The sequence below is a fragment of the Panthera pardus genome, unplaced genomic scaffold (assembly GCF_024362965.1).
Source record: "Panthera pardus isolate Hobbes unplaced genomic scaffold, ASM2436296v1 HiC_scaffold_6, whole genome shotgun sequence".
Taxonomy (NCBI): domain Eukaryota; kingdom Metazoa; phylum Chordata; class Mammalia; order Carnivora; family Felidae; genus Panthera; species Panthera pardus.
In genome coordinates this window covers 167653-190958 of record NW_026526991.1, presented here as the reverse complement: position 1 = coordinate 190958, position 23306 = coordinate 167653, and the positions used below count along the sequence as shown (strand labels likewise).

Here is a 23306-nt window from a genome sequence, read left to right as displayed (position 1 = left end):
TCTGACCACTGGTACGTCTTGTTGGTCATGTCCGGGTGAGGCCCCACACAGCCCGCCATCCCTGCAGAGCCTGGAGGGTTCTTTAACAAGGCCCAGCTCCCTTGCCCAGCCCGGCGGTCAGGAGTGCAGGGGCCGCAGCTGGTACAAATCTATGCAACTTTACGCAGGGCACTTAACCACTCTTTGCCTCCAGTCCCTTGTTGGAAAACGGGGTTACCAATAGCACCTTCTCTCGTGGGTTATTGGAAGATGCATGTAGAGCATTTAGAGCAATGCTTGGTCCAAAGTAAATGCCCAGTAAATGCTCCCGTTGGCTTATTTTTCGGGCTGTGAGCAACCAAGGACCAAGTGTTTCCACACTCACGCAGGGTTATTGGGAGGATTAAATGAGCCCTCACCCGTAATCTTATCCGTAATTCTCAAATCCGAAGGCTCTGAACACTGAGAGCTTTTCATAACTCTTTTGGTGGCAATCCCTGACCCGAACAGACGCAGGGCCACTTGCGGTCATTCTCAGCCCACGTTCAGCATGACTCTGAGAAATTTCACTGTAAAAACCTTAGTGCTAGATTCCAGGGGAGAGTCCAGACTCTGCTGGGAAGGATATCTAACTGAGGTACTAAGTTATCTTCCTAAAATGCAAAACACACTGGCCCCAGGCTGTTTGCGATGAGGGGCCAACGGGCCGCCGGGGGTGTGAAGCACGTGGCATAGCGCTGACAGGTGGGAAAGTTCTGGATCACGTGACTTCTCTCGTCCTTTCCTATCACTCTGCAAACCGCTCCGAAGTGCTTAGGATGTACCAGACCTACACAGCAGGTGCCCAGTGAACACAGGGAGGGAGGGAGCTGTCCAACGTCTCGGGCATTCCTGTTTCCGGCTTGGGAGGGCAGGGGGTGGGGTTCAGGGCACGACTTTGCAATCAGGGTGCTCTGAGCTCCATCCCCGGCTCCGCCATCTGGACAAGTCACCAACCTCTCTGTGCCCGTCTATTCATCTGTTAAATGGGGGGCCCTCGATCAGGCACTGCAAGGGCCAAGGGTGCTCGCGTTCCCCAGAACGGGGCTTGGCAAAGGCTCACGCCTTTCCTCCCGCTCTGCCCAGGGTCCGGCCCTCTCACCCGGGGAGATGGCACTTCTGTGGCTGAGCAGGCTCTACCCCAGCACAGAGCGCGCGCCTGAGCATGGAGTTGGGGCTCCATGCGTGTGTACGGCTTGGGGGCGAAACTCCCCAGTGGCCGCGGGCCCCTGAGGGAGAGGAGTCACAACCCGGGGGACAGTAGGGGCGGGGGGGGGAACCTTTTATTGCCTTGGTTTCCCTTTCTCAAGTAGGAGCAGAGGCCCGTTCTAGGGGCTCCAACCCCCCCCGGTGCGTTTTCCCAAGTCTCGCATTGAGACCCCCCCCCCCCCTTATCGAAAGCTGTCCCCGATTCAGCCAGGGGCCGCAGCTGGGAGGCTCGTGGGGCGCAGGGTTCTCACCCGAGGCCGTGGCCGCCGTCTCCTCGGCCAGGAGCCACTCCTTCTCCTGCTGCAGCCGCTGCAGCTCCCGCTCGTGGTGCCGCTGCAACTCCTCCATCACCTGCTGGTGCGAGGACTCCATCTCGGCCAGGCTGCGCTCGCACGCCTCCTGCGGGCGGGAGGCCGGCACGTCCCGGGGCTGCCCCCACTGCCCAGGACACGGGCCCCCTCCCCAGCCCGAGGCGGGGAGCCTCAGGGGCAGGCTTCTCCACCTCGCCTCCCTGGAGCCGGGAGCCACCGGCCGCACCTGCGCCTGCTCCCCCGGTCCACAAACCTCACCCTGTCACTCTCCTGCTTCCAACCCTTCTGAGGCTCCTATCCTGTGGGGCCAAGTCCCTGCTCCCCTGTCCGACCCTCGTGGCCTCAGCCTGGGCCTTTCCCCACCAAGGAAGATGGGGAACGCCAGTCACGGCATGTTCACATCTCTGAGCTTTAGCTAAGGCTAAGCCCTCTGCCTGGAACGTTCTTCTGCTACTTTCTCTTCCGGGATAACTGACTTTGGCCTGCAGCCCAGCTCAGTGTCCTCTCTGCTCTGCCTCTGGACGGCCTCTCCCCTGCCTCCGAAGGCTCTGCTTCTGCTGGACTAGAAGTTCTCCCAAGACAGGGAAGACCTGACCCAGCTCGGAGTCCCCGGCGTCTGGACCAGGGCCTGACATGGGGCAGGTGCTGAGTAAGTGAACTGAAATTGATGACATCACAACACAGGGCCTGCAGAGAAGACTGGCAAGTATTTAGAAGACTGCTAATGCCCACCACTTGGGAGAGTCAGCTGTGACGGGTGTGCCGAGGGCAGTTGATGGCGTCACCACACTTTCAGTAACCCCATCCCTCGACCCAGCAGAAAGTCACGTGTATAAAGACCTGCGGACGAGGGTGAAACAGATGAAAATGGGCCACGGTCCGAATCCCTAACGGGGGAGCCCTTAAATAAATGATGGGATCGAGCCTTGCAAAAGAGGAGGCAGGAGGGCAGAGAGGGAGAAGTGACCACGGAAAGTCAATGGCGGGAAGCGAGGGGGACCAGACTCTCCGTTGCAGGCTTTGAAGATGAAGGAAGGAGCCAGGAGCCAAGGAGCACAGGTGGCCACAAGCCTCCGGGAAAGGTGAGGAAATGGGCCCCACCTGGAGCCCGGCGAGATCCGCGTTAGGCTACCGTCCTTCAAAACCCTGAGATGGTAACTTTGGGTTATTTAAGGTTGTGGTAAATTTCTTTCAAGAGCAACAGGAAACTATACGGATGCGCTCAAAGGTAACCAAGGTGACCCCTGGGGTGGGAGCAGGCAGGAGAAGGAGAGCTCAGGTGTTTATTTCTAACCTTTTGATTTGTTTGAATTATTTTCGAAAATGTAAACATATTTCTTATGTATTTGAATTTAAGATCATTCAAAAGGGAAGGGCAAGAGCCCCAAGAAGAAATCGAAGCAGAGGGCCAGATGCGACAGTATACTCCACCCCCCCCCCCACCCGATACCATAGGGCACGGTGGGTGGGGACCGACCTCCACCTGTCCAGCAGCCACACCAGAGGGCTATAAGGGCCAGGCCTCCTGGGTCCAGGTGTTCTGAGTGGGGGGCAGGGAACATCTGTCCCTCTGCATGTGTCCTCCGTGTCCCTCCAGTGACAACAACAGAATATAGCTTTGGAGTTCCACACACTGGGTCCAGAGCCTCGCTGTACCGGAGTGAACTTGAACGAGCCCCTTCCCCACTCTGAGCCTCAGTGTCCTCATCTATAAAACAGGCCCATAAGGCCAACTCATGAGGGTCCCTAAGATAAACCCACCTACAGAGATGGGAGCAGCACAGGGGGTGGGGACTGATGTTCTTAAAGGGCCAGATCAGGCAGGCGGACCCGGCAGTTAATAGGGGGTCAGAGGCAGGACCGAGATCAGGAGGAGGGGCTCCTAGAAGGCCAAGTGCTATTCTCTCTGACATATCTTCCCGAAGGCCGGCAGCCACCTCTGACAGGGATCAAAGTAGATGAAGAAATGTCTGTAAACCTCCCCCCCCACATTAGGCTGGAGGGAGGCAAAGGAGGCACTAAAGCCCCAGTGGGTGAAGCCCCAGAACCACCACCCCCTCCCCCCCCCAGCTGCTGTCTATGGAAGCCCCACAAGCTAAAAGATTCCAGGACGAAGATACCAGGCTGGGGAATCTCTCCCCAGCCGTCCGCTCTCCAGGGTCTGCTGAATCCCCAGCCACCTCCTCCCGGGCTGGCGGGCTGGCGAGGGGACACAGATAGCTCAGCTCCTCTTGTCTGGCACCCTCCACATCTGGGGCCCCTCCTCCACTCCCGTCTTTGGCTTGTTTCCTTATCATTCCCTTCTCACCTCCCCCAATTCTGTCTGCACCATTCCCATCCCAACCTAACAGGATGAAAACACCGACAGCCTTTGTGGTGTCCAATGGCCCCACGGGGACCAGGAAGCCTGGGATGCAGACACAGGTCTGCCTCCCGCTTGAAGGTCTCACCGCCTCTCTGGGCCTCGGTTTCCCCATCGAGAAGCTGAGAAGTCAGAGCAGTGCTTTTCGAACTTCATTTGAGGGACAGAAATCTTTCCCCAAAGGAAATCTAATGCAGGTTCTAAGAGTAAAATCGAAGAGGCTGCCCGGATACCGCTGGCTATGAATGGACCCACCCAGAAAGGTAGCCCCTGGGGCGTCGAAGGGCTCCCAAGTACAGTCTGAGGCCCTCTGGGTGGGGGTCTCTGAGGGTGTCCCAGCTGCCTCAGGCTGTGGGGTTAAGCCACACCCAGCCTGAAGACGCCCCACCCACTCTGTCCTCTGACCTCTAGAGAGCCTTTAACAACACTGGTCCCTCCCTCATCGCACCCCTCCCTATGTCAGGTGACCCCAAAGTCACGCCCCCTCCCCTACTCAGGTCCTAACTCCCCTTGGCCCGGGTCTCCCTTCAGTTGAATGCTTCACCCACCACTCAGCTCCAGACGGCTCCCTGGCCTTGCACAGCCGCCCAGCCTCAGGGCCCCTAGGGGCTCTCCTCTATCTGCTTTGGGCCCAGTCACCCAGTCCTAACCTCTCCTCTCCACACACCCTCCTACAGCCCTCTCTCCTTAGGTCACCGTCCTAGCTCCTGACGCTGGCCCTGTGCCCTCCCAAGCCCCCCTCCACCCCAACACCACTTTCCCCACGTCATTGTCAGACCCCAAATCTCCTCAGGTCTGCGGAATGAGCTCCCAACTCCTTGGCCTGCTGGAGGTCTCCACTGTAGACACCCACCGGCCCTCCACCTCTGGCCCCAGCCCGTGCCCCCACCCCAAACCAGTGCTCTGCTCAATGCCCGCCCCCCGGAAGCCTGCCTGAGAGCCCCGCACATCAACCTCCAACCCTGGAGCTTCTAGAAGGCCCCGCCCACACAGAGCCTAGGATCCCAGCACTCTTTTCTACTTTAGGCAATGGCGGGCTGACGGCCGACAGCTGATGGTCATATATTTTGCAATTCTGTGACACGATTAAGCGCAGCCATTTTAAAAGTTAAAGTATATACGTTTACAATTAACTACGTTAAAAACAAAGGTGATACTCATTCATCACTTCCTAATTATCTCACTGCATTTTATTATGGTTTATGCTCTTGAGGTTTTTTTCTTTGTTTTTAAAGATTTTATTTTTAAGTAATCTCTACACCCAACGTGGGGCTCGAACCCAAGACCCCGAGGTCAAGAGTCCCGCGCTCCACCGACTGAGCCAGCCAGGTGTTCCTGTGCTCTTGAGTTTATTTACATCTTCTGTGTCTTGTATGGTGGAAACGCTCTATAATTCTGTGCACGTGTATCTTCCCGATTCGGTGTTCAGGGACATCAGCCACAGTGGGAGTATTTACACCACGGAAATTGGTGAGCATTGCACGTCAGGGCTTGATTTAGTGTTTTGCTGGCTTAAGCGAGGGATGAGAAAACGCTAACAATGCAGATTCAACTTCCCAGCGTGCCACATCTACGACCATCACATTGTCACTAGAACACGGACCTGAGAAAATAACTCTAAATGGAATATTCTCAAAAGGAAACTATTCTCCAGTTCGGCCAAGAAGCTGCAAGTGACGTTGATCAACTAGAGTTTTGACAGATGTCTTTTTGTTTTACTCGTGAACACAAACCAAACTGTCAGCCGACACGCACGGCAGAACGACACTCGCTTGTCAGTTAGCTGTGCATACAAGCGTTCGGAAAAACCAGTGAAAGTCACAGTCAATTCCGAGAAAAGGCAATGTGCTATACATGTGGAATTCACAATAAAAGTTATATATTTTGTACTTGTACACTGTGTCCTACACATCCTTTCGGTCAGTAAAATTTATGGGAAACGTACGTTAGTGTGTATGTGTTTACATACACATGGGTTTTTCTGTCAAGCGGTTACCAGACCACTGTCCCAGGCAGACGGAGTGTCCCCTGGGGGCCACTGGAGGGTCCCACATCCCGCGGGCCTTGGCCTGGTAAACACGGGCAGGATTTCTCTGTGCTTAGGGAGTGACCCCGGGGGCCTGCCCGTTGGGGATCCCATTCCCCACTGGCCCTCCTTCCCCAGGGTGGTGTGGGAGAAGGGGTCCACGTGCAGAATGTCACATGGGGGCTCACACACAGGCTCTGCAGTCAGCCGGAACCGAACTCAAATCCCACCTCTGACATCTGCAGCTCAGTTGACCTCGGGCAAGTCCCATAACCTCTCATAGCTCAGTGGCTTGTCTGCAAAACGGGCACAGTGATCACGTCTACCCGCTGGGTACATGACATACGAGGACGCATATGAAATGCCTCGCACGGGTTCCGCTACGCTCCCAGAACGTTAGCTGTTGTCTGAAGCCACGGCAACCAGAAACCTGCCCCGAGCCCCCACGAAACAGCCCCCCGGCCTCACCTGCGAGATGTAGCCCGGGGGGATATGGCTGTCCTCCTGGGGCCCGGGTGCACTCTGAGGGGCCTCTCCTTGAAGGCGCCACGCCTCCAGCTGGGCGCGGAGAGACTGGACCTACAGGGGGAGGAGGCGAGGTCAGCGGGAACCTGGAAGCCGGCAAGGGTCTGGTGGCAGGCAGTGAGGAGCTTTGGGTCTGGGAAAGGGAGGTGGCCTGCGGCCGAAATGCAGGCCAAGGGGACGTTCCAGCACTTTCCTGGATGGCCAGGTCAGTGACCCAGGAGAACTTTGTCCCAGAGAAGACTAAACGGGGTTGGGAGCAGGACACTGTGATCACAGATATTTATCCCTGCAGGCGGCAGGGAAACGTCTGAGCCTCAGTTTCCCGCCAGGACAATCAGGACAAGGTCCACCCTCTGGGACCACGCGACTGCTGGGAGGGTTACATGAGCCAACGTAGGTAAAGGAGGCCTAGGACGAGGTATTCAGAAGATGCCTAATAAGTGCTCTCTCCCTCCTCTCCCCTTCTCTTTGGTTGTGGAGGACAAAACTAAGGAGGGAAAAAAAAAAAAAAAAAAAAAAACACCCCAAAACGAGAAAACACCGAGGTCCAGGAAGCAAGAGTCCGGTTCACGGGAGTCTGGGGCACCACACGGTGAATCAGGGGTGAGCTTCCCGTCACTTTAGGAATGCAAGATAAACGCCACCGCGTGACGGCAGGGACAGGCGGGGCGCCGGTGGGGCGAGGGGGCTCCCCGAGGCCGGCCGGGATGCCTACCTCCTTCTCCAGCGCCTCGTGGCTGTCACGTGGGGGCCCGCGGCGCTCCCCGCGGCTTTGGTTGAGCAGGGCGGTGAGAGGCACCCGCTTGTTCTCCCGCAGGGGCAGCTTCTCCAGCTCCTGCCACTTCTTCTCAATCTCCTCACTGAGGCGGCTCTGCTGGTCCTCGGTCAGGGGGGCCCCCAGGCCCCGGCGCGGCACCTCGCCGGCCGGCGTCTCCACAGGCCTACCGTCCGTGGCCTCAAACCACTTGCGACGCTCCTCGGAGCGCTGCGCCAGGTCCCGCTCCAGCTCCTCCTGCTTGGCCGGGCGGTCGGGAGCGCGGGCCGGGGTGCGGGCCCGCTGCGGGGAGCCCTGAGTCAGCGGGGAGAGCTCCACGTAGTCCAGGGACTGCCGCTGCCCGTCCGCCTTCCGCGGGCCGCCCCGACCGATGACCTCAGAGCCCACCCGCTGCTCCCCCGCCTTCAGGGAGCCCTTCTGGGTGCTGTGCGGCGTGTTCTCCTTATTGCAGTCCGAGAGCCTAGGGTGCCAGCAGAGCCCCGTCAGGAGGGACGTGTGACGCTCAGCCCCCAAGCCTGCGCTTCTGGAGCGCCACCCGTGTGCCAGGGCCCGGGGACAGACCCCGGTGGGGGAAGCAACCCAACCTAGAGATTCATCATTAAAGGACCCTGGGAACCATCCCAGCTCCAACGCTTAGCAGCAGAGGGACCAGGAGAGCTGGCTTCCCTCCTTGACCCTCGGTGACCGCATCTGTAACATGGGACAACGGTGCCCCTCACAGGATGGGCGTGAGCACTAGGCGAGTGAATGTGCCTAAAGCGACCGCGAGCCCTTTGCCAAGGCTGATCAAAGTGTTATTACGAAGGTGCGGTTTGAGGCAGGGTCCTGGGTTCAAGAGGCTCACAGTGGAAAGGGGAAGATGCCCACGGTCACGGTTGAGGGGGTGAACAGTGACCTCTGGGTGCACAGAGCATGAACGGCGGCAGTCGGCCCCTTCTTCCGTTACTTGCCCAGGCAAAAACTACGCCTCCCGGCGTCCCGTGCAGCTGTGGGGCCACGTGACTACATTCTGCCCAGTGCTGTGAGAGGCGGCACCCTTTCCAGGACCAAACGTGCCCTGGCCTGGCCCCTGGCTGGGACTCCGTGAGGACAGAGCCAAAGGCGGGAGTCGTGGGCCACGGAGCTGCCCCACCAGGCCTGGAGGGCACACCTCTGGATTGTTCTGGAGAGAGAAAGAAATCTCGCCCTTATTTACGCCACTGTGTTTGGGGCTTCTTTGTTACAGCAGCTGAGACTACAGACTAAGTAACGGTCGGGCTGCGTAGACCTGCAGAGTCTACAGAGGGCTCCTGGGCACATCCCTCACGTGAAGGAGGGGCCGCACTCAGCGTGACAGATACGGAATGTGAAACTCAGACAAGTAAGTCACTGGCCGGACGCCGAATAGCCGAGGTATGGCCAGGTCGGGGGGCTCGTGCCGGGGGCCTCCCGATACGATACCCTGCTCCTGCTGTCCCACAGCTGCAATTCCCCGCCCCCCGCACAGGCGGCTAGGGTTCACACTGTGTGCGGGTTCTGCCACCAGCTTACTCAGCCCTCCTACCCTCTAGTCACCTCCAGAGAGTGAGAGCTCCCCATCCAGACACCCTCTGCCTAACTGGCTTAGACGCAGTTCCCACGGTGCATAGACAATCAGCCACCTAGTGGTGGGGGGCGGGGGTGGGGGGGGGGGGTGTCTTTGACTCACTGGCATCTTCTCCAAAGAGTCAAAGCCCCTTCCCACCTTTGAGGCTGTCGCAGAATATAAAGGCATGGCAGTCAAACCTCAAAGTATCTTCAGGGGGGTGCCAAGAACGCTCACTGCCCTCCCTCCATTTTGTTGATGGAGAAACTGAGGCCCGGGAGGCACAGCCGCGGGGCCCTCTGGCGTGTGCCAGAACCCCACTCAGGGAAGCGGGAGGAAGCGCCTCCCTCAAGGTCCCGCTCCAGCTCGGCACATACTTGGTGACATCCGGGGCGGAGGTCGGCCGCACGGTCTTCCTCAGAGCCTCGATCCAGTTTCGCCGGATACCCGAGGTCATGGCCGACAAGGTGTAGACAGCATCCTTGGTCTGCAAGTCCACCCCACGGGCAGGTTGCCACACGGCCAGCCCCACCGCTCCCTCGCCACCGTGCACCCCCAGGGAGGGTGGCCCGTCCCCCGCAGAGGGCATCTGAGGTCCTGCGCCTGGGGATGAGCTCCCCTCCGCCAGCTGGCTCCAAGGTCTCCCCAACATTCAGCCCCAGTGACAGCCGGGGTCTCCCCCGACACGCAAAGTGCCGGCGGCAGAGCTTCTGACTGGCTCTGAGGACAGGGGCTCTAGGTGAACGAGGGAAGCCCATCACCCCCGATCAGGCCCCCCCCCCCCCGCCCCCGCACAGAGTCTCACGTGGATCTGGAAGCCATAGTTGCGCTGCACCGCGTACTCGGTGACATCTGTGCAGGAGCGCAGGTCGATCTCGCCATCCAGCTCGTCTGCCTGCCGCGGGAAGGCCACGACGGTCCACGATTTCCACTTTCCCCACCTAGGCCCCCCAAGCCCCTCCCGGGGACACCCCCCTCCCAGCACCTGATGGCGGCAGGGAGCCTCCCCACTTTGTCTCACCTCCTCTGCGGTGGAGTCCCTGTAGTACTTAAGGCTTGAATCTGTCAGCACAAACCAATGCTTCTTCCACTGTGAAGGAGACGTGGCGGTGAGCGAGGGGACAGGGTGGCAGGGAGGGTGGGACGAAAGGGTGTGTGCGTGCACCACTCTACAGCTGTCCTGGGTCTGGCCAGGTCGACCGCGGGGGCCCCGGCCCCCTAAGCCGCCCTGTTGGGGAGCCAGCGGGGGAGGGGGTCAGAGAAGAGTCAGAAAATCCAGATTTTGCAGCCTGGCCCTTCCAGGGGCAGCGTCTGTGAAAGGGGTTGGCTTTTCCTCAGTGACCACACCTTCCCTGTCCTCCTGGGAGCCCTTCTCTGACTTGCTGACAGCAACATAGTCCTCTGGACCCTCTCCATCAAGATCACCAAGGCTCCTACAAGTGCACGACCCCCCCCCCCCCCGCCCCAGGGCAGACCAGGAAGGGGCTGTGACCTGTGTAAGGCCATTCACCTAGCAAGTCAGGGAGCAGAGCTTTGCGAGTCGTTTTCCCCATGGCCCTCTGGACCCCCTCAGTAACCAAGGACAAGTCTCCCAGAGTAAGACTGGAAGGTGGGGGGGGGGGGGGGGGAGGTAGGTGTCTGAGCACTGGTCCTATTCTGTTTCTTGATCGGGTTGCTGGTTACACGCGTGTTCGGCTTTTGAGTGCGTTATCTGCACATTTATGATTTGGGCCCCTTTCTGCAGTGCCGCTCTCTGCTCCGGCGGGCGCTGGGCTGGCAGGACGCACAGCGAAGGGTAGGGGCGCCACCACAGCCTGATGTTCAATGTGCCAAGCTCAGCCCGCCTCTGGGCTTCTGGCCATTCACTGGAATGCCAGTCAAGGTCCGCCCACCACCAGGGTCAGCACATATCACCCAGTCCTCAGCCCTCCGGGGGCTCCCCCACATCACCAAACTCCATCCACGTTGTTATTTCAAATATTTAGGCTTCTTTCCTCAAGAAATGGCAAGTTTTCAGGGGTGTGCTGGGATGACACTTTCAACTTCTTTCTACACGGCCTCCCCGAAGAAATAGGGGTTGAACCTCCAAGAGACCTAGATTACAACGATTTTATCCCTAGCTGTGTGTCTTTGGTCAAGTATCTCGGCCTCTCTGAGCTCCATTCTTGGCACTTGTGAAGGAAGGCTAATAAGAAGGTCGGAAGTGTCTATCCCTCCCTAGTCTATGACAGTTGAGGAGCTAGATGGAGTTCTATGGCCTTAGGCAGCCCAAGTTCTAGGCCTGGGTCTACCGAAGCGGTGACTAGGCCCAGAGGAGAAGTAAGCTTTGTGGGCCTGTCCCCTGTCCGTGCACCAAGGGGCTGGGCTGGCTGAACTCCCGGGGCCCTTCCAGCTCGGACATTCCAAAACCCTGTGAAAGAAGATGAGCAGTGGCCAGCTCTGGGTGGGGCCTGTAATCTCTGCCCTCCAGAGACCCTGGGTGGGGAGGCTGGGAAGGGTCACTGGCAGGGTGCCAGGCCTTGTGTGAGCCTGGAGCGTAGCCACCAGAGGACTGGCGAGCAGGCAGCAGGAACGGAAGGCTGTGGGCTGGAGGGAATAAAACATGTGGGGAGGAAACACAATGAGATTCCCTTTGGCTCCGGGCCCTCCCCGGCATGCGGGCTGCGTGCCGACCCGAGCCACGGGCGCATGCAGGACAGGGGTGGGGAGACGTCCCCTCCCAGGCTGAGCGGGCAGGGAGCCAGCTCCAGCTCCCAGACTCCATCAGCCTGGCAGCTGAAAGGGCAGAGCCAGCGACAGGCCGCTGTCCCTCCTGGTTCTAAGGACGGACACGTTAGAGACAGGGAAGGGTCATTAGCTGAGCTATGGCAGAGACCCTACACGGCTCGACCTCTCTGACCCTGCTGTCTACCCTGGAAAGAATCCTCGTTACCCATATGCCCATTTCATAGACGTGGACTTAACATCTTCACAGACTTCACGTACGTCCTTCACAGAGGACGTAACCAGGGGAGCCCCAGGTGGGTGAGACTTCCGAGCCTGCGCTCTGAGACCCACTTCTATGGGGAGGGAGAGGCTCCCGCATGGCTGAGTCTTGGGGGAATCTGTAATGTCTCAGGCCAGAGGACCTCTGTGAAACCCTCAGACCCAGTCAGGGTCATCAAGAGGGGAGAGGGCCCAGGGGCTCTGAGTGAGAGGAGGGGATAGGGCGTAGGGCGTGAGGGGCTAGGAGGCCTCTACCCCTGCCACCCTGTATGCCTGCAGACTGTCCCAGGGGGCCAAGATGACAGCAGCCTCTGCTTCCCACCCCCTCAGCCCAAGGCCCACCCTGACTGCACGAGAAATGCCCGCCCTCAGGGTGCCCACTCTGAGTCCACCTGCACCCCTCCGCTCAGAGGCCAGGCTCTCTAGAGGCCGAGACAAGCTGCGGAAGCAGCTCAGACTCCTGGGCTGCCCCCAAAGACCCCCTGGGGCACTGAAGCTGCACAGGCCAACCCCTCCCCTCTGACTGCAGCCCTCCTACCTCCCCAGGCTCGTCCAAGATCGACATCCATCCCTTCTTGAAGTTGAGCAGATCGGGCTATGGAGAGATAAAGAGGCACATAAGTTAGGCCCGGTGGAGAACCAACTGGGGCTGGGGAAGAAGGAGTGTTGTACCCATCCTGCCCCGAGTCCTGCGAGACTGAGGTCCTGGAAAGCCAGGAGAGGGGGCTGAGGGCCCAGGTAACCCCCAAATCCGGGCAGGCTCCCCAACCACTGAGATAGCCTTGGCCCCTGTCCCTGACAACCTCTGAGAGCCAAGACGGCAGGCAGGGTGACTGGCACATCTACCACAGGTGGCCAGGCTCCCCTCCTGCCAGCCTACTTCCTCACGAAAGAGCAGGAGAGAGACCCCAGAGGGCTCCGAGAACAGCCTGAACCAGCAGGGCTGAGCAAACTGTCCAGTCGCTCTCACCGACAAGGCCAGGAGGCCCACCAGGAAAATGCCTTAAAGCCCCCGCTCATCCCCAACCCACTGACCCTCCTGTGGTCCAACCAGCCCTGCCCTGCCCTTCCCTTGTCCCCTGGAGACTCTGAAAGATGGAGCCAGGCCCAGGGTGGGGTCAGAGATCTCCGGAAGGGCCAGGAAGATAGCACTTCGGTGGAGCCAAGCCCTACCTGCCGGGTGCTGCCCAGGGGGGCGCGGCCCCGGGGTCGGGGGGCTCCCAGCCGCTGCATGTTCCAGAGGCCTGTGAGCTAGGTACCCCCTCCCACCCCCACCTAGATGAAACAGATGCTCATCCGGGTGGTTTCTCTGGCCACGCCCATCTGGTGGGCGCCAGCCACCTGACCCTCCCTGCCCACCGGCAGACTTCTCTCTCGTGTCTAAGGCCTGGTCCCTCAGCAGAGTGTCAGCTTCTGCCCGCTGGCAGGGGGGAGAGCAGGGCGGGCCAAGCTGCGGGCAGGGAGGAGGTGGCCACCTGTCGCTATGGCCCTGAGCCCACCTATCAGTACCGCCATCACGGCCTCACCAGGCCAAGGTGTCTGGTTGCCTGGGAAGGAGCTTGCAGCTCGGCTCCGTGGGGTGGGCAGCAGAGACAGCAGCTGGAAACCGGAGCCACCTGACCTGGCCACCTCCCCTGACCTGCCTTCCTCCCCATTCTCCTCTTCCTCAGGTGGAGGAAGTGGCCTAAGAGGGGCTTGGCCCCGGGGCCTGGACATCCACAGCCAGCCACAGCCCAGGCTGTGCAGCCAGGGCCCCTGGATCTCAGCAGGCCAGCAGCCCCACCCCTGCAGGGCAGCCCCTCCCTGCATACCTGTCTGAGGGAGGGGACCCAGGCTCGGCTCAGAGCTGGGAAACCCTGGGGCTGTGTTTGCCCTGTCTCTCTCCATTCTTCCTCACCCTGTTCCCCACGAGTGCCAGAGGCTGCCCGGGGTGGTCCCAAGCGAAGACTGAAGATTGGCAGCTACACTCGGGGCCACCGAGTCACCTGGGTAACCTCCCTTCAGACCGGGACCTCCAGTGACCCCCAAGGTCTGGCCCACGGTGACTAGGCCTCGGCAAAAACCTGCTGAATAAATATCACTCCCCCACCCCCCCTTTACCTTCCTGATCGAAATTCCTGTGCTTTGGGGGCAGTCTCCACCCTCACCCCCTGGCTCTGAGAAGTCAGGCTATCTGGGATGGCCCACAGAGCTGGCCTTGCTGTCCAGGGGAAAGCCCCTGGGAAGGACGAGCAGACCACCGGGCCATTCAGACTGGGCCAGGGCTGAGGGATCAGCCATAGGCTTCCAGAGCTGAGCAAGGGCTCCCCAGCTAGAATGACAGGCTGGGACCCCAAGGGGTGCCTGGGAAGCAGGGGGGGGAGGAGGGGTCCCTGTGACCTTCCCCTCCCTGAGCCCTGGCTGCCTAATGTAGCAAATGATGCTGGGGGTAGGGGTGCGGGGGGTGGGGGTCCTGCCGTCCCCAAAGCTTTGTGAGAGGGCTGAATGAGCTATGTGTGGAGGAGCTCGGTGACCCTCTGGAAGCTGGTACAAACACACTACGAGCATGTCAGGTACGAGATGGGCACAGTGACCTTGGAGGGAGGAGGATGCCAGTGTGAGATTTTAAACCTGCTGGCGGGAGCGGGGCGGGGGGGACAGGTCCTGCAGTCACCTGGGAACCTCTGTCCAGGGTCAAGAGGTCTGCTAGTCTAAATCTCTCATGCCACACCTCCACTCAGGCCCAGCCACCCTCCCTCCACCCAAGGCAGCTCACTTTCCCTTTGTCCCTTCGGGAGTACCGGCCAGCTCTCATGGCCTGCCCTCTCCTTCCTTTGGCCATGGCCACGGCCGCGGCCACAGCTCAGCATTGCCTCCCACCCGCCTGGACCACTGACACGGCCTCCTCTAAGCACAGAGCCTCTCAAAAAGGCCTAGGGCCCCGAGTCGGCTCCGAACCTCCAGGGATGGCTCCAGGTGGTTTCAAACCAAGGTCCAGCTGCCTGATGGCACAGAGGCCACAGCTCACCCTCCCAGCCTGGCCTCTCCTTCGTGTAGGGAACCCTGTTTTTACATCACCACGTATGCTCTCCGATCCCCGGCACAGCGGGACTCCAGGCCCCTCCGCACCAGCCCAAGTCCTCCGCTTAAGTACCAGGCTTCCTCCTCCTCCATTGACCAGGCAAACCCCTACCCACGCCTTACGGCCCAACTTAATTGCCACCTCTGAGGCCCCTTTCCCTGCACACAACACACACCAACGGCAGCTGCCCTCCCACAGCCTCTGTTGCATTGGTGATTATCGTGAAGCCAGTTCCTTATCCCTCACAGGCTAGAGTAGAAGCAACTCCATTAGGGACATGTGCTGTTCACCCTCCAGGACCAAGGGGCTAAGGGAATGTTTGTGAAAAAAATTAAAAAAAAAAAAAAAAAACAACAACACATCAGGCACTGTTTTAGGCCAGGAAATCAGCTGCGATTGGGAGATGTGGCCCCTGCCCTGGTGGAACTCGGGAGACAGGCAATAAACAAGTGACAGGTATATAATCTGATGCCAGGCGGTGGCTTAGGGAATGAGGCTCCAAGGGCAGGGCTACGCAGGGCTAAGGCAAAAAGAGGGGGAAGAGATCTTGACTCCAGGCCTTTAGGCATTTACCCATTCGTGGCCACTTTACCATTTGCTTCCTGCAGCTCTCTGAGCTCAGGGCTAGAGGTCAGGAGAGAGGGAAAGGGTGTGAAGAGGCCCAGGAGGGACACCAGGCTGGGGCAGGCTCAGGCATGAAGGCAGCCATGATGAACCCAGAAAGCACCGTCAGTGGTGATCATGAGCCGCCTCTCTGCTCCAAAACCTTTCTTGGCTCCCCAGTGTCCCTGACCAAAGCCTAAACCGCTTCTCCTGGCCTTGGAGGCTTTCCTTCCCAGGTCCCCTTTCTATGTTGTCACCACTCCCCAAACACGACCACCAGCCTTTGTCTACACTGTTCCCTCCCTCCGTCCATTTCCACCTGATAAAGTCCTACAATCGCAGCTGGGCATCTTCCTTTGGAAAGCCCCTTCGCACCACAGGGATATGCTGTCCCTCCTTCAAGTGCCCCCACACGTTCAACATGGGCTTTCTCAAGAGAGGCGGCTGTGTACATTTCTTATCTAGCCCCAGCGAGAAAACTGGGGCAGACCTAGATACAAATGCTGGCTCAGCCCAGGCCGAGCTATGTCACTTGGGGCATGTTACTTCCCCTCTCTACACCTCAGTGCTCTCATCTGTTAGATGGGGAGTTACAATCATCCTTAAAGGATCAACTCGGGTAGCATGAAAGCACCCAATTCAGGATCTGGCAGGCACCCAGTAGGCAATGCAACCACCCTCCCCGGGCCAAGGGCTTGGGGCCTGGGGGTGGGCGGCCAGGACACTGACTCAGCTCCTCCCCCCACATCCCTCTGGCTCTCTGACCAAAGGGAGGCTGCTGACGACAGGAAGAGCCAGCAGGGAGGTGGCAGGATGTGCGGAGGCCGAGGAAGTCCAAGCAGCGGCCAGGTCATCATACTCTTAGGGGCAGGGGCCCTGAGGGCCCACCCCCAGCAGCCCAGCCCACTTCTTAGGGTCTCCACTAGCTTGGGGAAAGGGGATGTGCGCATGCGCAAACGCACCGTGCTCCACTCCATCACCCCACCCTCCAAGGCTGTCAGAGCCTCCCTAAGGCTCTAGCCAGAAACCAAAAGCAGCCCCGCCCCTCCCCTTCCAGAACAGCACGGTCAAGGGGCCAGACTGACCTGAAAAGAGGCTACTCGTTCCTTTACGTTCAGGGTAAACTCGGGCAACTCACCACCGCCCCCCCCCCAACAAGCCTCGGTTTATCTAACTGTAAAATGGGAATAAAGGCCCACTCGGTTGCGAGGCTCAGTATGATCATTAAGGCATAGGTATTGATGTAACCGGAGGAGTGCCTATCCCCAAGAGAAAGACAAATCTCTGCCATCGTGTCCCCCACCCCACTCGTGGGCTTGCTCCGAGCCAAGGCCCCAGTGCTGCTGCGAAGTGGCAAGCCGAGAACACGGCGTCGTGCCACTTCGGAAATCCCAGGACGGGCTCCCGGACGGGGTGGGACGGGGCGGCCCCTTCTCACCCACTCAACCTCGGGCGCCCATGCGGGTAGGCAGTCCTCCCAAGGCCTGGATCAGCGCGACCCATTCGAGCCGGGGAGCGCCCCTCTCCAGCCCTGGGCGAGACCCCAGAGCCAGGCCAGGCCCTTCTCCGCTCCTCCCACTGCCCGGAGCCCTGGGAGTCCCTACGGGCCTGGCAGCTTGGGAGAATCAGGTCAGGTCTTCACCAAGGGGGCTGGAGGGGAGGTGGAAAAGGGCCATCAGAAATTGTCCGTGACTGGTCCCACAAAAGTAGGCGGAGAGGGGACTGCCCAGGATAGGGAGTTCCCGTTTCCTCGGGGTCGCCGGGGCTCCTAGTCCGGAAAGGTGAGGAGGAGGCTGGGGGAAGTCGAGGCAGAACAACCAGCTGGGGCCGCTGGGGTCGCCCTGTCTTCCGGCCGAGACCTCCTCTCGCCTTCGGGAAGTGAAGGGGGTGCCCAGGAGGGAAGCGGCTCGGCTGGGGCTCGGGCGGTCACTCTCCTCCCAGCCTGGGGCGCAGAAGGGCTGGCCCGGGGGGCCAGGGCGGGGGGGGGGGGGGCACTCACCGTCATGGCGGCGCCCCGGGGCGGCGGGAGCAGGAGGCAGGGAAGTGGAGAGCGCTCTCGGGCCGGGCCCAGCGGCGCGGGAATCCCGCCGCCGCCGCCGCCCCTCTCGGCTGCCCGCCGCCGCTCCTCCGGCCCTTCCCTTCCCCGGCGCTGCCCCGGCCCCTTCCATCCGCCCATAAAACTTTTTTTTTTTTTTTTCAAACTTCCTGGGAGGACCCGGGAGGGCCAATGGGCGGCGAGGCAGCCGGGACAAACAGCCGCGGGGGCCGCGGGCGGACCAATGGGAGCGCGGGACGGGACGGGGGCGGGGCCTGCCGCGACGGGACGGGCGCGCGAGGGCGGTCGCGGCCGGCGGATGGGGGCGGAGGGAGTCGAGGGCCGGGCTCCCGCCCCGGGCGCGCTGGGAGGAAGGAAGGACCCTGCGTGCAGGTGACTCGGTCGGGCCCCGGCGCGGGATTGCTGGGCGGGGACCGCTGGGTGTGGCGCCCAGTCGCCCTGCGGTGGCTCCCGCGAGCCGCCGGACCGAGCGATGGCTCCACTCACTAAGGGCTCGGCGCCGCGGTTTGACGGAGACGTGGGCAATGCAGCCAGTACTAACAACTCAGCAGGTCCCACTCGCCGAGCCCCGCTCATGACCTGTGTAATCTAATGTCGTCCTCACCACAGACCTGACAGGGAGGTGTCCTTGTCCCCCTTTTACTAATGAGAAAACAGAGGCTCAGAGAGGTGAGCCGACTTGGCCGAGGTCACACAGTAAGAAGAGACGGGATTCCTAGCACGTAATCTAAGCACAAAGCGAGTTCTGGAATGGTAGGGCCTTCTCCAAATGGCCCCTCCGTACAAGCGGGTCTTTCTCGGCTTGAGAACCCCATTTTGGGTTCTTGGATGTGGGCGTACACACTTTTCTCACATTCCCAGCGCTTGGCAGTTTGTGAGAGGCCTTTTCGCCCGCAGGAGCTCATCTGTCCTAGCAGAGGAGGGACCTTCGTGGAATTTGTTGAAAATGCAGTGGTTGCTTGTGTGGCATGGTGATTCAAACCCCGCAGTTAACCTGAAGCAAAGTATCACTTACCCTCTCTGGGCCTCAACTTCACCCTCTGTAAAAGGGGAGAATGCTACTATGGCCTGATGTTCCTGTAAGGATTAATTGTTAATTTAAGTCACCCCCCTAGAACGTCCCCTTTATCCTTAGCCAGCTATTTTTAGGTGGGGAGGCAAGGGGAGCTTGGAATAAATGCCATTCCAATTTTCTGCCGTCTCAATTTGGGGTTCAGACATTATTGCTTTCATGGCTATAATTGCTCTCCCCATTTCCCAGATAAAGAAATGGAGGGCCAGGGGCTGAAGTTCTCTCCTAGCATTTCCCCCTGGGTGTCTCTCCTCCACCCTGAGGCAGGAGGCCAAGGATAAGCCCATCTTCCTCTAGACGCCGGCCTTCCTGTCTCCACGTGCTGAGTTTTCCCGCTCTCCCCTCTACCTCACTTAGGCATTTGGTCCTTGGGAGAGTGAGTGAATGAACAGAAGACCTCACCTGCCACCACCCGTGCCCTGGTCCGGTGGCTCCCGACCAGCCTCCTTGCTGGTTTCCTGGCCTCTGGGACTCCTCTTTCAGTGCCCTCAACCCAGCGATCAGTTCACTCCCCTGCTCAAAGTTCAACAGTGCTAATAGATCAGCTCTGCATTCTTGTTGCAGAGGCGGTCAGCGGCCATCAGAATCTGACCCCTGCCTGTTGTCCTCCATCATTGCCCACACACGTTTTACATGCTAGGGATACATAACACTGGACTGCTGGGAATTCCCAGAATAAACCAGGTCCTTTGTACCTCAGATGGGACGGCACATGTTGTTCTCTGCAGGGTCTGGAACAGCTTCTCTTCCTGTCCTCTGTGCCCCGACACACACATACACTCCGCGCCCCCCCCCCCTCCCGCCCCTCCTTCCCCTCTCTCCAAATGTTCGTTTGCCTGGAAAATTCCTTCTCACCCTCCAGGTCTCAGTCCAAAGGAAGCCGGGGTGCCCCCAGCCCAGAGGTAGAAACTCCTTGTCCGCTGCTCCCTGCATCTGGACATTCCGCCACTAAAATGATGACCGCACTGTGTTCTAATCAGTTACGTGTCAGTGTCCTCACCAAACTGAGCTTGTGGGCAGACACAGTGTTTTTGCCTATATCTCGGAGTCCACAGTAGGTCCTCAGTAAACATAGGTCAAATGAGCGAATGCACAAATGGAGAAATGACTCCCTTGCCACATCTTGTCCTAGTGGGACAGAGACGGGACAGACTCAGGGACCCAGGAGTGAGTTATTAAAGAGAGCCACCAAACTTGGGGGTTATCCATCCATCCAACCGTTGTTAAACTTGACTCTACTGAGGATGGCAGCATGAGGCTCAGAGAGGGCCACAACGTCCCAAAGCCGTACAACTTAGAGACAGAACTCAAGCCCAGGTTTCCTGGCTTTTGACCTTGGAGAGCGATGTCACCCTCCGCCCCAAGAGATGTTTGAAGCTGCTCTAAGTAACCGTCTGGGAGACTCCGCTGGCAGTTCCGTCCCATAGCTCTTGATTTGCCTCATTCCCAGATGAGAAAACGGCTGCACACCCACTCAGCCTCAGTTACCGCATCTGTCTAACGGGGAAAACAATCTGTGGGGATTCTCGGGGCTGCAAGGAGGGCTTGGAGATCAGGATGCCCAGAGATGGGAGGGTTCACATCTCAGCTCTGCCCCTTGTGTGACCTAGAACAAGTCGTGTTTTTCCTCAGTGCCCTTCATTTCCTTCTGGTAAGACGGACAACACGAACCATACTTCGTATGCCCGGTGGTGAGGATTAAACGCAATCAGGCAGGCCATGCACCGAACACCGAGCTGAGCACAAACTAGGTGCCAAATACATGCTGGTTATCATCACCAGCACCATTGTCCCAGGTGCCTTTCCCCGTTTCTCTCCCCTTCTCTCCACCAGGGACTTACCTGCTCCCTCCTGCCAGACCGGCTGCATGTTGGTGACCTTTAGTTAGTGTGACAAGGTAATTCCCGCCCATGGCTCGAAGGTACCACTCTGCCCAGATAACTGGGCATCACCCGAGTGCCCTAACTCCCAAAGAGCAGCAGAGAGGAAGTTAGGAAGCGGGTGGGAAAAGTTAGTGTTCGGACGCCCCCAACCGTCACACCTCTGTGCCTCCTGATCTCCCTGAGCCCTCTCTGCAGCCCTGAGCATCGCTATAGATTCTGCCCCATTAAACAGATGTGGCAACTGAGGCTTGGGGTGGGTTAGCTGCAGCCAGTCTCTCATCTAAGAATGAGGAAAATCAGCAGGAGACCGACTCCCCTCAACCCGAGCCGTGCAACTCCAGCTCACCTCCCTGAGCCTCGGTCCCTTCATCTGCAAAATGGGTATACTGTCTCTAACGTGCCCAGCCTCGTGCTGGACCCAGAGCCAACGTGAGAGTACAGGAGTCATCCTGTCGACAAGAGAAGAGACCCCACGCGCCTGCCAGTGGCCCCTGGAGAGACCAGGCCCCTTCTCTCTGCTGCGAAGGGGGCAGGAGGAAATGAGTCACAGCTGCCTGCCCTCCCTGCCCCTGAGGAAACCCTGAACCAGAGGCCTGAGTGTTTACAGCCCTCTCTGGGCAGGGGGTAGGTTACGTAATGCCAGATGTTTGTGAAACTGGCTGAGACCCAGGTCTGAGACACACTTTGCAATCCCAGAGCCCCCCCTCAGGCCATCCCTCCCTCCCTCCCCCCAACCTGGCTCCCCTTGGCTCAGTTGCTGCTTGGCCGCTTTCAGCCGTATAGATTATTCAACGCCCCCCTCACCCTGAAAACTGAAAACAGCCCCAGCCCCGTCCTGGAGGTGGGATTCTCCTTTCTCGCGTGGGAGCCCCAATTCCCTCCTCTCAGCCCCCACTTTCCCTCCTTTGGGTAACGCCAACCTCCTTCCTCCCCTCCCCCTCTCTCCCACCCTCATCCCTCCCACCCCGCTGGAGCCAGCCTACCCTTTGCCACCTGAGGACCCCCAGAGACAGCAGGAACGGATTGAACAGCGTGGGAACGTCCCCGGGCATCCGCCATGAGGTCACCAGTCGGCCCTTGAGTGGGCTCCCAGCCTTGCCCTCCGCTGGCCTCTTGTCTGCCTGTCAAACAGGGTCCGGTGTTGGCCCCCAGGTCCCTTTGGTGGGATGGGGGGGGGTCTCTGACTACAGTCTCCCCTGCCTATTCTGCCATGCCTACCTGAAACGCCCAGGGCTCTCGTGTTTCTTATCTCACAGAGCTGCCAAGAAAAAGAGCTTGCTAACTCATTCACACTACGGGACATTTGGCTGATAGGGCTCTTGGGGCTCAGCAACTTTGGGGACGTGCACTTCACCCCCTAAAGCCAAACCACAGGTGGCCAGTAGGAAGGAGGGGAGTACACGCCCCAGATGTGCGTTCAGCCTGCATAGGGTTTTCAGATTGTTTTGCATTAGGTTCTGATGTTAAATAATCAAGAGACTGACGTATAACTACATATTTCCAGTTTCTCGAGGTAGAAAACCTCTGGGCCCATCTTCCCCATGGCGTCCACCCGTGTGGCACCAAGAGGTCACACAAGTGCCCCTTAATCTCTATCCCGCGTCCGCCTACTCTCCCCATTTTATGAAAGGAAGGAATCACAGACTTCTGCAGCCACTCCCGGCAAGGTCCCCAAAGGCACCCCCTTTGCAGTCATCCTTGTTGGGGAAACAGGCCCCAAGAAAGCAGAAGCATTTACCCAAAGTCCCATAGCAGCTTACTGGCAGAGAGGTAGGCCAGAGCCCAGGGGTCCCCACTCTTCGGGGTCCAGAGCTTATCTGTCGGTGGGGTGTAAGGGCTTTGGGGGAAGGAGTCCGCTCCCCACCTTGCCACCACATTCCCCCAGCAGGGCCCCGGCCAGGAGCTTCACGCGCTCCAATTTACTTCTGGCCCACAGCCAGGCAAGCAGAAAGCGCTCACTAAGTGTACGTGAATAAATGAATGAATGAATCGATGAACGAACGAACGAGCAAACGAACGAGGCAGTTACCAGCTCTGTCCAATCCAGGTCGCCTGGGGATGGACTGAGAGGTTTCCCCGCTGGTGGGATGGGCCCGTTTCGTGGAGATTAGAGGGGGATCCCTATATTGCTATTTCCGGTTCGTTCACGAAGCTCTGGCCCCAGGAAGTATGAAGAAATGACCCAGAAAGAGGAAGAAGCCAAGTTGCCAGAGCCCCTGTGAGAGCTGGAAGCGCCTTTAGTGACCAGTCCTCTGTCTCCTCCCCTTTCACCGACGGGGAGACTGGCCACCAAGCAATTAGAGTCCTGCTGCTGCCTCAGGAGGCCACACGGCGGGTCAGGACAGCCAGGAAGCAACATCCAGGCAGCACCCGGGACTGCGGGATGGGGGTCCTGAGCCCCAGGTTCTAATTTGAGGTCAGCCGCTGCCTGGCTTGTGTGACCTGGGATGACGCTCCTGCCCCTCGTTTCCTCCTCAGCAATGAGGGCCTGGGCAGAATCGCCCCAGCTCTGATTAGCGGCAGGGCCAGAATGGGGGTTCCAGGCTGCCGGGCAGATGCCCCCCTCTCACTCTCTTTTCTGGAGGCAGCACCCGGAAACAGCGGAACCAGAGCAGGATGAGGAAAGCATAGCCCCAAGCGGCCCGTCTCCTCCCTGCCTCCTGCCCCAGGCTGTCAGCTCTGACCTCACCTCTCTGGAGGCTGAGGGTGATGAGAACAGTCTGTTTGGCAGGTTGTGGGGAGGGGAGGGGGGGGGGCACAGCGCTGTGCTCCAGCTGCTGCCTGGCCTTCCAGCAGCCTCGCTGGGTCCCACCCCCTGCACACATCCCTCCCGCCCCGAGGATCCTGGAGACCGTC

At 59.3% G+C, this 23306-nt stretch overlaps 1 protein-coding gene across 3 annotated transcripts in view; it reads right to left on the bottom strand.

Annotated features, from left to right (window-relative positions):
* The window catches only part of TRIOBP (TRIO and F-actin binding protein), a 52032-nt gene that overhangs the window by 4296 nt on the left and 24430 nt on the right, over positions 1 to 23306 (bottom strand). For 2 of the 3 annotated variants that reach the window (XM_053895981.1, XM_053895979.1), the window contains 8 exons: positions 21434 to 21571; positions 12314 to 12370; positions 9812 to 9880; positions 9596 to 9685; positions 9168 to 9277; positions 7167 to 7686; positions 6395 to 6505; positions 1479 to 1626 (listed from right to left, as the gene is read on the bottom strand). In XM_053895981.1, coding sequence (XP_053751956.1) covers positions 1479 to 1626; positions 6395 to 6505; positions 7167 to 7686; positions 9168 to 9277; positions 9596 to 9685; positions 9812 to 9880; positions 12314 to 12370; positions 21434 to 21571 — 1243 coding nt within the window. Of the gene's footprint in view, positions 1 to 1478; positions 1627 to 6394; positions 6506 to 7166; positions 7687 to 9167; positions 9278 to 9595; positions 9686 to 9811; positions 9881 to 12313; positions 12371 to 17438; positions 17631 to 21433; positions 21572 to 23306 lie in introns of those variants that run through there. The other variant, XM_053895980.1, reaches the window with a different exon arrangement.